The sequence below is a fragment of the Pleurodeles waltl genome, chromosome 7 (assembly GCF_031143425.1).
Source record: "Pleurodeles waltl isolate 20211129_DDA chromosome 7, aPleWal1.hap1.20221129, whole genome shotgun sequence".
Lineage (NCBI taxonomy): Eukaryota > Metazoa > Chordata > Amphibia > Caudata > Salamandridae > Pleurodeles > Pleurodeles waltl.
In genome coordinates, this window is record NC_090446.1 from 1,493,204,075 (window position 1) to 1,493,217,714 (window position 13,640).

The following is a 13,640-nucleotide window of genomic DNA, read 5'->3' on the forward strand; positions in this document are numbered from 1 at the left end:
GTCGCCGCCACCCCCCACCCCTCCCCCAAGTCCGCCCCCGACACCCCCCACCCCCCTGCCACCCCCCAAAGGTGGCAGGACCCCCCTCCCCACCCCTACCCCGACATCACAATACAGACACACACCCGACATGCATGCAGGCACCACCAACACACATTCCCGCACACACACGCACAAACATGCCAACAGACACACGCACAGTCATACACGCACACCCTCATTCAGACATACACGCACACATCCATACAGACATACAAACAGACACGCACACATTTCCATTCACACTACACCTTGCATGCATACATGCACTCACACACCCCCTCTACATATTCACACACACACCCCCATGAACCACACACCACACAACACCCCCCATCCCCCTCCCCTAAACGACGATCACCTTACCTTGTCCGTTGATCTTCCGGGAGGGGACGGGATCCATGGGGGCTACTCCGCCACCACCACACCGTCAACAGAACACCGCCACGCCAAATCCCAGAACGTGATTCGGTGGGTGGTGTTCTGTTGACGTGGCGGTGGAGGTGGAGCAACCTCCACTTCCCCGCCGCCCGCCAGTATGGCTGCTGGCAGCTCTCCGTCTGGAAAAGGACGGAGGGCTGCCAGCAGTCATAATACGCTGAGCAGAAAACCGCCACCACTGGCGGTCTTCAGCACGGCGGTCCCTCGGCGGTCTTGTCAAAAGACCGCAGAGGTCGAAATGACCCCCTTTGTTTGCTTTTTAAAGACTTAAGACACTTTATGTCACTTTTTAGTGATATCTTTAAAAATTCATATTGCATCTTTGATCGTTTTGACCTGCAAATTCCCAGATAAATATTATATATTTTTCTAAACACTGTGTGGTGTATTTTTGTGGTGCTATATTGTGTTATTGTATGATTTATTGCACAAACGCTTTTCACATTGCCTTCCAAGTTAAGCCTGACTGCTCATGCTAAGCTACCAGAGGGTGGGCACAGGATATTTTGGATTGTGTGTGACTTACCCTGACTAGAGTGAGGGTTCTTGCTTGGATAGAGGGTAACATGACTGCCAACCAAAAACCCAATTTCTAACAATGATGATGACATTTTGTCACTCAATCTCAAGTACAGTAGATACTATAATGTAGACACTGTGAAACCTTTTTATCAACTTGTAGATAATAATTGACTAGGAAAGGATAGTTATGTAGAAAAAAAAACATTCACAATGAACATTTCATTATTGATTATAGTGACAAGGCTTTTCTGGAAAAGATAACTTTTCCAACTGATAGTTGGCAATTTGGTAGAGGTATCTACATAAAATAAAAAGAAAGAAAATGTTGTGCAGGGTGATAGAGGACTCAGAATACACTGTGATTCTACAGCATGCACCACACACACAGAATTCTGAAAACCCTCTCTGACATTTCTAAGCGTAAGAGCTCACACTGGTTTTAGAAGAATGATTCACAACAGTACAGCAACACCTGTAAAAACTGCACTGGAGTAAGACATAATAGCACTTTGGAACAAACAAATGTTCAGTGCAGGTTGCTCAACAAAGTTTCAGAGCATACAAGATTCCACCTCACATGATGATTTAGGTGGACTCCTGCTGTCGAACGTGGCCAGAGATTGTTCCTCATTGAAAGCTTTTTCAAAGACTGATAAAATATTCAATCTGAACATATCCTTGAAGTCTCTGCCCATGAAGAAGTACAGGATAGGGTTAAGGCAGCTGTTAAGGTAGGCCAGGCAGGTTGCAAGAGTTACTGCTACCATAAGAACATCGGAAGGCCAAAGAGCATCTTCTCTAAGATCCATCAAGGGTAAGGAATGGAAAGGAAACCAACAGATGAAGAACAGCACCAGGATAGTAATGATAATCCTGAAGGGCCGGCTGGATGTTCGGTGGCATGGCCTTTGCCTGATCTTCACAGCAATCGCTCCATAGCAAATAATGATTATGGTGAATGGAATTATGAACATGGTTACAACTCGAGTTATGATCATGACCCTATGACGCATTCTCATGATATTGAAGCCTTTTTCAGAAAAATCCTCAATAGGAACAGCATAACTCTCGAAGCAAAATGTGTAGTTGTACTCCGAAACATCCACAGTGTCATAAAATGCGAGATATGGAGAGCTGAGAATGACTGACCACATCCATATTACAAATGCAACCTTGCATGCCAGGCTGGGTCTTCTGTGTCTTCGAGACCAGAATGGATACAGCACAGAAACGCATCGGTCTATACTGATTACCACGAGGAAGGAGATGCTTGCCAACATGTTTAGATATAACGCCATGTTACTGATCTTGCACAAAAATCCTCCAAAGAGCCAATATCCATCCATTGCGTTTGACCTAATGTGAAGGGGGAGGCAAAGGTCAAAGATGAAGTCTGCGATGGCCAAATTAAGGAACCAGATGACGTTCACTGTCTTGGTCATCTTAAAGGTACAGATACCTATCACAATCCCATTGCCTAATGTTCCCAGAAGGAAAGTGATTGAATAAGACACAATGGTGAACACCATCATGTAATGTATAATGGAGTCAAAGTTGTGAGGTGTCTCAATAGTTGTTGAGTTTGACAGAAGTAAAAGTGGAATGTCTGTAACGTTCTCCATGACCATCTGACTGTGCTTCCCTGAAAAAAAAAGGGACGTTTTTATTTTTGTCAACTATCTGCTCCAAGGCAAACAGAAACAAACATAAATTGCAGGAAACTTAAAATTAAATGTAAATATTTATGGAAATGAAATAAAAATAATATTTGTGCCACAATTATGATAGTGATATATTTAAGCATATATCCTGGGATATGAAACAACAGCACAAAAGAAAAAAAAACCTTAGAAACATTAGAAAACATTAGAAAAGATGCAGGGCCAACATCAAAGGATTTTTTTGGGTTTACTTTAAAAGTTGTATGTTAAAAAACACTTAAATGTATGTCCTCGACCTCAGTGCGGCCAAATTAAAATGGTGTATCTATTTTCTATTCAGTCAGTCACAATCTATATTTACTTGCCCTTTTGCATCAAATACGTTTCTGTTCTGTATGGAGTCTTCCTTAAATATAAATATAAATATGTAGCCACTCTGTAGTTATAGTTAGGCTTACCAAGTATAGGAACTCTTTAGATAATTGTTCAGTAATAACTTTTTCTTTCTACATTGACAAAGTATGCAACGTTATGCAGAGATTAGATAAAAAAAAATATATATATATATATATACATATATATATATATATATGAGACCTATGTATATATATATTACCTAGGTAGTTATAGTGTGGACCATGTTTCCATAGAAAAAGTGGTATTTGACTTGCCTAGATCATTGGCACCGTTTGACAAATCTTCATGAAATATTTCAAAAAGAAGTATCGGGGTGATTCTTGTTGTGCACGGAAAGGTTTGAGGTGATCTATCAGGCAGGGGCAGAGAAATGGAGTGTTTGAAAAAAGTTGCTTATCCCCTGTTAATTCCATAGGACCTTTCGACATGTTTACAGCCCGAACTACTGGAAGGAATGACACCAAATTTGGCAGAAAGATAGCTTTCGGTACGCAGATCACACTTTTGCTTATTTGGTGTAAATATGTTCAGTAGTTTTTAAGATATTAAAGGAAAAATACATTTGGATATCTCTGGCTGGATTACTTCGCAAATAATTCGTAAATAATTCACAAAATTTTCAAATTGTTCACGGATACACGTGCAAAGAGAAGCGTTGCAATTGGCTGACCGCAACCTGACTAGACTGAGGTCAAAATCCAAATTGAAAGTGTCATAAGAGGTCAGGATGAAGGTACTCTGACCCAGGGGTGTGATATAGGTGTGTTTTAGCAGCAAATATGGGTTTAAAATAATTTTGCTGCACCATGCACGATATTATCACTGCAACATTTGCAGTCAAATTATTGATAAGAAAACTGTGTATGGCAAGGATGCGAGTTATAGTTACCTGAGAGCGTGAGTTATAGTTACTTAAAAGAACTATAACTGTAACTGCGAATTTTCTATGGTTTTGTACGAGTAAATTCAGAACTTAACTATAATGTCCCTGTAGCCTTTGTTTTTTTCAGTGAATTAATATATATATATATATATATATATATATATATATATATATATGCTTTGCAACAATCCGTTCAATCCAAAGATAACCAGGACACCTCTGAAGTGTAGAGTAGCAATTTTAATTCAGAAATCTGAAGACTCCAACGCGTTTCGGCCGTAGTCTTCATCACGGATGGAGTGAGAGAGTAACATACAAATTTAAATAGCCAAAAAGAATTAAAACAGAAAACGAACAAACTTACATCACATTGAAATATTAACACAAAGGCGGCAGCCATCTTAGAGCGTTCATGTCATAATGTTTAGGCATCAACTTTTCAATATTGCCATTCAGTAAGGAGCCATATTGGGTTCATATCTTACTTATCTTTAAAATTCAGATATTATCACCACATCAATACTTTTTAACATTCAATAAAACATTTTTTATTTAAAAAATAATCAAAGCTGTAATGGTAATTAATAATCGATGATTTATGATTGGGTGCCTAAAAAAGCCCTAGTGGGCATAGTTCATAATACAAAATTTAGATTTCACACCACAAAATAAGTATATTAAATAGAACCCTACAGAACACCTCATTATTAATAACCCAGCTCAGCCTGCCGCCCACAGTTTCTACCTCAAGCACAGTTTGGTCCTCAACCACCCTTGTCAATACATGTGATACCCTATAAAAAACACCACCACTCACTAAAGACTTTAAAAACGATCAAACAACCCTTCCTCTGTGCAGCTCACATTTCTTCCAATTAACCATTTATCCCAAATGGATACTCAGCTCCTCACTTGAGTTCAACCCCACAGGGTCCAAAGTCTCAAAATCAATTATATATTTGGACTCCATAATTCTTAATGATCTCTCCCTGTTTCCACCCCGATTATTCAGTTTGACCTGGTCAATCACTACAAACCTAAGTAGATTCTCATTACCAAAATGTACTTCATAAAAATGTCTGGCTACTGGGTAGCTCCTGTCATGATTTTTGATGCCTCATCTGTGCTCCAACACCTTCTTCTTCGCACTGTGAATCGTGCTTCCTATGTATAGTTTGTCACAGGGACATAATAGACAGGAAACACAAAATGCAGTATTGCAGATGAAATTGCCCTTAATAACAAACTCTTCCTGTCTGCCCGGTATTTTTAATTTCTTACAATTGCTGTTGGTTTTGCAGGCTTTACACTTCATGCAGCAATAAAATCCTCCTTCCATCACACTCTTCATACTCTTCTCATGTGTTATATAGTTCCAGCAGAGATCATCCCTAAGGGATCTACTTCTCTTAAACGTTACTTGCGGTCTCTCATTGATGCAATTGGACAGGACTGGGTCCGTTTGTAATATATGCCAGCTCCTGTTCAGAATGCTACTTATGTTGTAAGATTAATCACTATATGTAGTGACAAATCTAATAGTTTCTCTACTTGCCTCCTGCTCATTATTCGCTTTATATAGTAGATCCTCCCTACTCATCTTCTCCACTCTCTCTGGCTTGACTGATGGTTTTAAAGCCATAACCTCTTTCTTTAAATCTTTTACACATCACCTCACATTCCCGGTGATAGTCTGACACATTACTGCAGATTCTTCAAGCTCTTAACAACTCACCATAAGGAAGACTCTGAATTAAACTTACAGGATATGCACTACGTGCATAAAGTAAACTGTTACCAGCCGTTTTCTTTCTATGCAACTTGGAGATCAAGCCTTTGTTGGGTACTGTGACCTCAACATCCAAGAACTCTAATCCTCAAATTGAATGCATTGTTGTTCAAATTCCTACAAACTCCATAGCTGACTTCTCATCACCCCACAGATTACAAATACATCTTCAATAAACCGATACATAGAATTACATTGTCATCAAATTCTTTCATTGTTTCAGATACTTGTTCCTCCCACCAGCCCATAAACAGATTTGCATAGCTGGGGGCAAAACATGTACCCATAGCAGTCCCTTGCAACTGTCTGTACAGTTGATTGTCAAAAATAAACAAATTCTTCTTTAAGCAAAAATGTATCATATCACACAGCATCTCTGAGTGAAATAATAATGAGATTGACCTTGCTCTTAAATAATGCCTTATAGCTCTTATTTCCAAATCACGATCAATGCTGGTGTACAGGCTAGTAATCCCTATAATCAATATATTTAGATGTATTCTCAAGGAGGGAGTTCATAAAAGGCATAATATGGGAACTCTCGGATGATCACATTTAAGGAGCAAATAGTCCTCCCATTCCATTAAACCTTTTTCCCTCCAATCAATAAGCATTCCATATTATTCTTCATTCATCAAGTTGACATCCTCCCAACCAACTTTCATATAACATTTTATGTTGTTTAGTTGATTCTCCCCTTCAGCCAAATATTTATTGACATCCTGGACTACTACATTGCCCCCCTTGTCAGACTGCCTGATGACAATGGTTTGATCTTTCTTCAAGTCCTGTAGGGCTTTCCACTGTGCCCCAGACAAATTATTATTCCTCACATTCCTAGGATTATGTCTCATTTTCTTCAAATGCTTAGTCACCTCACTCTCAAAAACTTCTAGAGCATCACACTGAAAAGCCGGTAAAAAAGTAGATTTGGGTTTGAAGTTACTTGGACATGTATCATCCAAACGCATTCCCAATCCTTCCAAATTCATAATTGGATCTTCATGGGCTGTTGAGCCATCATGTGGTCTGATAATGTATGTAGAATTTCGATGTCGGAGATGCATAATTTACTATAGTCTTGTCCCACTAATGGTTTTTAACAGCACTTAACCGTAGTGTGATACCACTTTTTCAACTTCAACTTCCTGATAAATGTAAAGGTATCAATTATTGTTTGAGCATAATCAAAATGCCCTGTCGGGCAGAACGAAAGACCCAAGGATAAAAGCCGCTCTTCTACAGCTGATAACATTCTACTGGAGAGGTTGACAACATTCATAGTGACTATTTGCAAGCACGAGTTACCACTCCCAGGGATTTTGTGCCGTCTTCCACATCTCCTCTTCTTTGCTTGTCTATCCCTCTTTCTTTTCCTTTGGATCCTCTCCCTCTGCCCCTCTGGGGATAAGATTCCTTGTATTGATCTGTCCGCCCCTGATTTAAAAGCCGAAATTGTTTAAAAAATTAGATTCATCAACAGCTTTACCTGATGTTAAACCTTTGGCTAGCACTGAGTCAGACACATCAGATAGATTGCCATCCGACACATCACTCTCCTCTTGATCCCCGAGGGGTGTACTTCTAACTTCAATATCTTTCAAAACCACTCCTGTCATCTCTTCATTATACATGTGGTCATATTTCCGCTGAAAAGTTAGAATTCTCCCAGCTTGAAAATCCTAAAAAATCCTTTGTTTTTTGTTAGTAATTTCCTCCTCCAATTTGGAAAGCTTTTTCTCTAAATTCCTCATAAATTCATCCAACAGTTCTTGTGTAATAATAGTTAACAACTCTGACTTAATTTTCTCAATCTCATCCAAAATCCTGCTTCTATCCTTGATAGCATATTTAATTAATATTTTCATCATGTTCAAAGAGCTCTTTTTAGAGTTCTCCGCCCATTCCTCCAACATTTCTGGATCCGGATCCTCATATGTTGGTATGGGTATGGTATAGATTCTTAGACCTCTTTGGTACTCTTTCTACCTCAATATATCTCTGTAGAGACTCTGTCTCCCACCACTTTGATAATTCCTTTCTATATAATTTCTCCATTTTGTCATACAACGTTTGTAGTTTCACTCCAGATCTCATATTACTGGGACCAGATTGAATGGGCTGCAACTCATCCATTTGGGAAAAAAATAACTTATTCGATTTTTACTTTTGCCGAGCTTCCCAAGCAGAAGCCATAATTTCTGAATCAACAATAGTCTCTGTAAATTGCGTGTAATTACACTCCTAACACTTAATATGGATGTGGATATGACGACAGATCTGTCTTATATACTGTCCACTCTGTTCCTGTAGATTCTTTCAATGAATAATGTACTTATATCTAATCAGACTGAATAATACTCAGCATTCATCCCTTTGATGAGTAGTAAACAAGGACAGACTCAAATGTCTCGTTAGTATAGACCTATGCAACAATGCGGCTCACATGAAGTGTACTTTATTACGAGCTTTACTCAGTTCAATGTCAAGTATAAGTCATAAGCTACATCAGCGTAATAATAATCAGCACCGTCACTTAGCTTGCTTACGTGAATCCAAAACCTGGTTGTCCGGTCATACAGTTCTCTAGATGACGCTTACTCAAACCGCATGCTTGGCACACTTCCGTGGAGCAAGAGGCCAACTGCCAGGTCTCACAACTCTTCAGTTTGCGCTCCAATGCTGTGGCGCTCAAGCTGCATGTCAGAACGATTAATAGAGGTAATACTTCGGGACCCGGATAAACTCCCCAGCGTCAAAAGGCAACAAGACGTTTCACAGGAACTCCCTTCTTCATCACAATGTTCTACAGTGGCTTCCGCACTTTCAACTTATACAAACAACCAACAGTGCCCGGAATGCGGACGCATCAGCACAGCGGCCCCGGTCGGGCTCCGAGACACCCAAAATCAGTTTGAATAATCCACACCTGACACACATCCACACACCAGACACACCTACTCACTGCACTGTATAAAACACCCCACACAACCCGCAATCAGCAGGCAAATACACTTATATAGCACCATTACACCATAGGCACATATACACATCTCACTCAGCACACATCACACAACTGCACTATCAATACAAAACACACATAACAACCACGCACACACATACCACAAGCGTTCATCACTCACCACGTACCACCCATACCCCATCAATCACCCCACACTGCGCCCCCCTCAACACAACTAATAGCAGGTCCCCGCAAAAGCACCCATGGTTCACAGACGATGAGTTGAGGGTCATGGTGGATGAAATCATCAGGGTAGAGCCACAACTGGCTGTTGAACAGGTCCAGCAAACCTCCATAGCCAGGAAAATGGAGTTATAGCAGAGAATAGTCGACAGGGTCAACTCAGTGGGCAACAATCTACGCATAATGGAGGACATCAGGAAGAGGTGGAATGACCTATGGGGGAAGGTACGTTCCATGACATCACAACACCAAATTGAAATTCACAAGACTAGCGATGGGCCCCTACCTCCTCCCCCTCACTTCAAATCTTGGGAGGAGAAGGTCGTGGACATTCTGCATTTCAAGGGCCTGACTGGAATACCTTTCCACAATTGTCATGTCCTGCATGCCTCCTCACCACCCAAATACTCCCCATTCATTGTATGTCTCTCAACACCTCCTACCTATACACCTAATGCCCCCTCCTTCATGCCACATCACCATCCAGCCCAACTGGCCACACAGCCCTTGCCAAAGGCACGGATAGCATTTGATAATACTATCACTACGACTCCAACAATGCACTAGCCCATCTACGTGAAAACCTGCAATGTGCATATCACCTCACATCCCTTGCATGTATGACTATTGTACTAGCTATACCAAGTAGATGGTACGTGTGAGGACCACTACATGGCAATGACAGCAATGCAATGGCACACCACAATACCAACCAAGGCTAAACACAACTACAGCTCAGTGACTAATCCAAATGGCCACTTATCCAAATCTCCAACCCTTAGTTGGGCTCACCATGGTATGGAATGTAAGATGGCAGACTCCATGCACAAGCAGAACATTCACAGACAAGACATTTAACCTTACATACTCTCCTCCCACTGGGACACCATGCTAAAATGTCCAGCCATTTCAAGTCACGTCTAGCAAGCTTTATTAGTCACTAGGTAACAGTGCTAAACAGTCATGTGAATTATCAGTAGGTACCTGAACACATCCACAGAGCTAAAGTTAACCAAGCCTGATTGACACCAACCAACATGGAGTACGGTACACATGTCACAGACTACTATCTACCACCAATGGTATGCTGTGCAGCATCTGTCATTGTAGTTGCTAGCAATCATGTTAAACCACTGTATGAATCTGATAAACAGATACCCAAACACACTTTCTATATGTAACTCTATCTATCTCTCAATCCACAGGTACCCCTGCCAGTGCCACCATGGAGAGGATATCAGAGACTGCCAGCCCTCCTCAGGATGAAGGCCTCAGTGAGGGCAACATGCCTGGATGTCAGGACACTGATGACTTACCTGGCCCATGAGGCTCCCTGCCTCACCCTGCCCACATCAATCCCCCCAACCATGTAGCTTCTATATCACAGCCAACCCTTTGTCCCCTGACCAGTGTACAAAGGACTGTTCAAACGATTATGTTCCCCACAGTACAGGGATCAGAGTTGACCCCTCACACCCCAAACAATGAAGGCCCTGCAAACACTGGGAGTGGGCACACCATGCCAGGGGCACAGGCACATGGGGGCAGATGGCATCGGAGGGAAGCTGTGTGCCAGGGTATGGGCCCCCCAAGGGATTCTAATGACCAGGAAACCATCTCCCAAGTCCTAGGAGCATACCAATGATCCCAGTACAGGATGGGTCAGATCATCACATTGTTGGGGTAAAACCAAAGGCTACAGAGGGAATACCACCAGGAGGTCATGCAGCAGTGACAGGCACACAATGCCACCATGGCCCCCATTGCAGGGGTGCTGAAGGATATCAACACCACTCACCAGCAGGCCCCTTCCGCTAGCAACATAACATCTGAGCCATCCACATCAGGGGCAGTTAGTGGAATGGAGGCCCTGCCCTTAGATATGCCTCCATCTGTAGCAGAAGAACCCCCCGCAAATGTGGTCGCCCATCCAGCCATCCGGCTGGAACATATGCCAAGACCCAAAGTGACTGGAAGTGAACCTCACCTGATTCGTCTCCCTTGTGTGCCCCTGATATACCCTGTTGACTGCTCAATGACATAACTCCATCTTCCCATTGGCACATGGACCTGTGCAAACAACTGCTGAACCCCCTACTCTGATGATTCTATCTACCATTACCTCACTCATCACCTGTTGGTCAATGTATGCACCAAAATGTAGTAGTCCCAATTTCATTATATGCACAATAAACACAATTGGAACACAGCTAGTGTATATGTGTCTTCATTAAAACATCAACAAATGTAATGATTGCAAAATGTGATGTGGTTATGCCTCCCTATATCCAACAGGCAGTGCAACGGACAGGAGAGGGAGGCACCTCAGCAGGAGACACAATACAACACATATGTTCCAGGGCATACGTCAGCGAGTCATAACTCCAGGGTTACACAAGAGTACGGTTAGTATTCCAACCTGCAAAAAGACAATGACAGATAGCACCATCAGGATGGAAGGCATGGAGCCACACAAAGCATATATGCAGCTCATAGATGCTGTGCCCAGTGTAAAATACCTCCTAAGCAGGGCCCCCCAGAGATTACCTATACATCATCAATCAGAGAATATTCATCACAAATCACTTTAGCTTCTATCAGTCATGTTCAACCCTCAATTCTCAAATCATTTAGCAATGGCTAATGACTATGAATGCTTCAAGCCATAGGTAGCAGAGGCACATATTTCAATACCACAGTCAGTGGGTGGAATGACAAGAGAACAGGAGAATGCAGCAAATATAGCTTAATAGTGGTCTGTACAGTGGAGATGTGAATGTAGGAAACTGCAGTGAGCATACTTGTAAGAGTTGAGACAATTTTACTGTGCACCTTACATTCAATCAGTCAGCTCCTCCAGCACACACATAGGGATAGGACCACATCACCCCCCCACTGATGAGTTAACTCAGGAGAAATATTGTCAGCAATGAATGTCAATATATAACACTTGCAAACTCATACTCACCATACCCGTATGTCACTGGAAGTACTGATTGATGAGCTCAGTCCTAGAGTCAGCTCCACCTTCCTCCTCTGCCTCCTAATCACTTGCCATGTCAGCATTACCAGCCACCGGTCCTGATGCCTCACCCTCATCAGCTAGTAATGGTATCTGACGTCTCAGGGCTAGATTCTGGAGCATGCAGCAGGCTACTATTATCTGGTATACCTTTTGGGGCGAGTAGAGGAGGGCACCTCCAGATAGGTCCAAGCACCTGATCTGGCCTTCAGGAGGCCAAATGTTCTTTCAATAACACACCTCATCCTCCCGTGGGCCTCATTGAAATGGCATTTCCCATCAGTGGCAGGGTACCTCACCTATGTCAACAGCCATGGAAGGTTAGGATATCCAGAGTCTCCTATGTAAAAAATGTAGAACCAGTGAAAATACACATACAGCGACAGGAAATAATGTATTGACAGGTGCCATAACAGTGAAACACCTTCCTTTGCATACATACCAAGGAGCCAGGTGTGTAGTTGTGCCATCATGTGTGGGATATTGCTGTTCCTCAAAATGTAGGAGTCATGCACAGATCCATGAAACTTGGCTGTGACCTACGAGATGTACTTGTCTGCCGGACACACCAACTGAACATTTATGGAGTGGTAGTTCTTCCTGTTCCTAAACACCTGTTCATTTGCACTGGGAGGGACTAGGGCTATGTGGGTGCCATCAATGGCCCCTATCACATAAGGGATGTGTCCATATCATAAAGGTCTGCCTTCACATAGGCCAAATCCACATGTTGGGGGAACCTCATGTAGCTGCCCAGGTGTTTTAACAATGCACACAGTACATACTTCAAAACAAGACTGACCATGGCCTGTGACATCCCTTCTGTCAAGCCCACTGTATTCTGAAAGGAGCCTGTGGCAAGAAAGTGTAGCACTGACAGGACTTGTTCTGTGGAAGGGATGCAATAGGGATTTCGTACGGCTGGTAAGAGATCAGGCTCCAAGTGTGTACATAGATCCATGATGGTCTGACGATTCTGACGCTAGGTCTGGATGATATGCCTGTCCTCCATGAATGCAAGGTCAACTAGTGGACAGTACACGGGTGGTTGTCTCAATCTCCTAATGGCAGGAAATCTAGGCAGAGAGGAGAGAACGTACATTGAGAAATGCACTTGACACATATAAGCAGAACATGTCAAAATCACACACACCTAACACTTTAGGACATACGTAGCACTGCTGACATACTATTATGGGCATGCTGAAGCACTTTGGATACCATCCTTGCAGCACATTACTGAACATGTATGTCATATAGGACACATATCACATGTGTAATATAGCATATGTGGCAGACTGAGCTGTCTTGCACTGATTAATTGAATAGTAATGGGATATACCAATATAGTGACACCGCCTATGTGCCTCAGAGTATCTAAACACGCCCATCATCACATATACTGCCACGTCACATCACTGTGTCATGCATGTCACATGTCTTGCACTACAATGATAGCACAACATATGCTTACTCCACAATGTGGGCGAATATATGTATGGCACACTTATTTTGGCACATCATTGCAAGATATGTGCACAAAATGGCAGCCATCTGTCCTGTTGCACTAGACAGGTGGAAGTGACCTAAGTCCACCAGCGTATGTCGTCATGGCCGTAGGTGGTCAAAACCACTGTGCAACTTGTTACTGGTTAACACTG

The 13,640-nt window shown here is 42.3% G+C and overlaps 1 protein-coding gene across 1 annotated transcript in view; it reads right to left on the bottom strand.

Annotated features, from left to right (window-relative positions):
• Window positions 1-1,553: 1,553 nt before the first annotated feature.
• Window positions 1,554-13,640, bottom strand: part of LOC138247087 (chemerin-like receptor 1) — an 85,083-nt gene continuing 72,996 nt past the window's right edge. Inside the window, exon 3 of the mRNA XM_069201834.1 lies at window positions 1,554-2,644. Within this exon, the coding sequence (XP_069057935.1) occupies window positions 1,554-2,630 (1,077 nt within the window). The 5' untranslated portion in view covers window positions 2,631-2,644. The remainder of the gene's footprint in view (window positions 2,645-13,640) is intronic.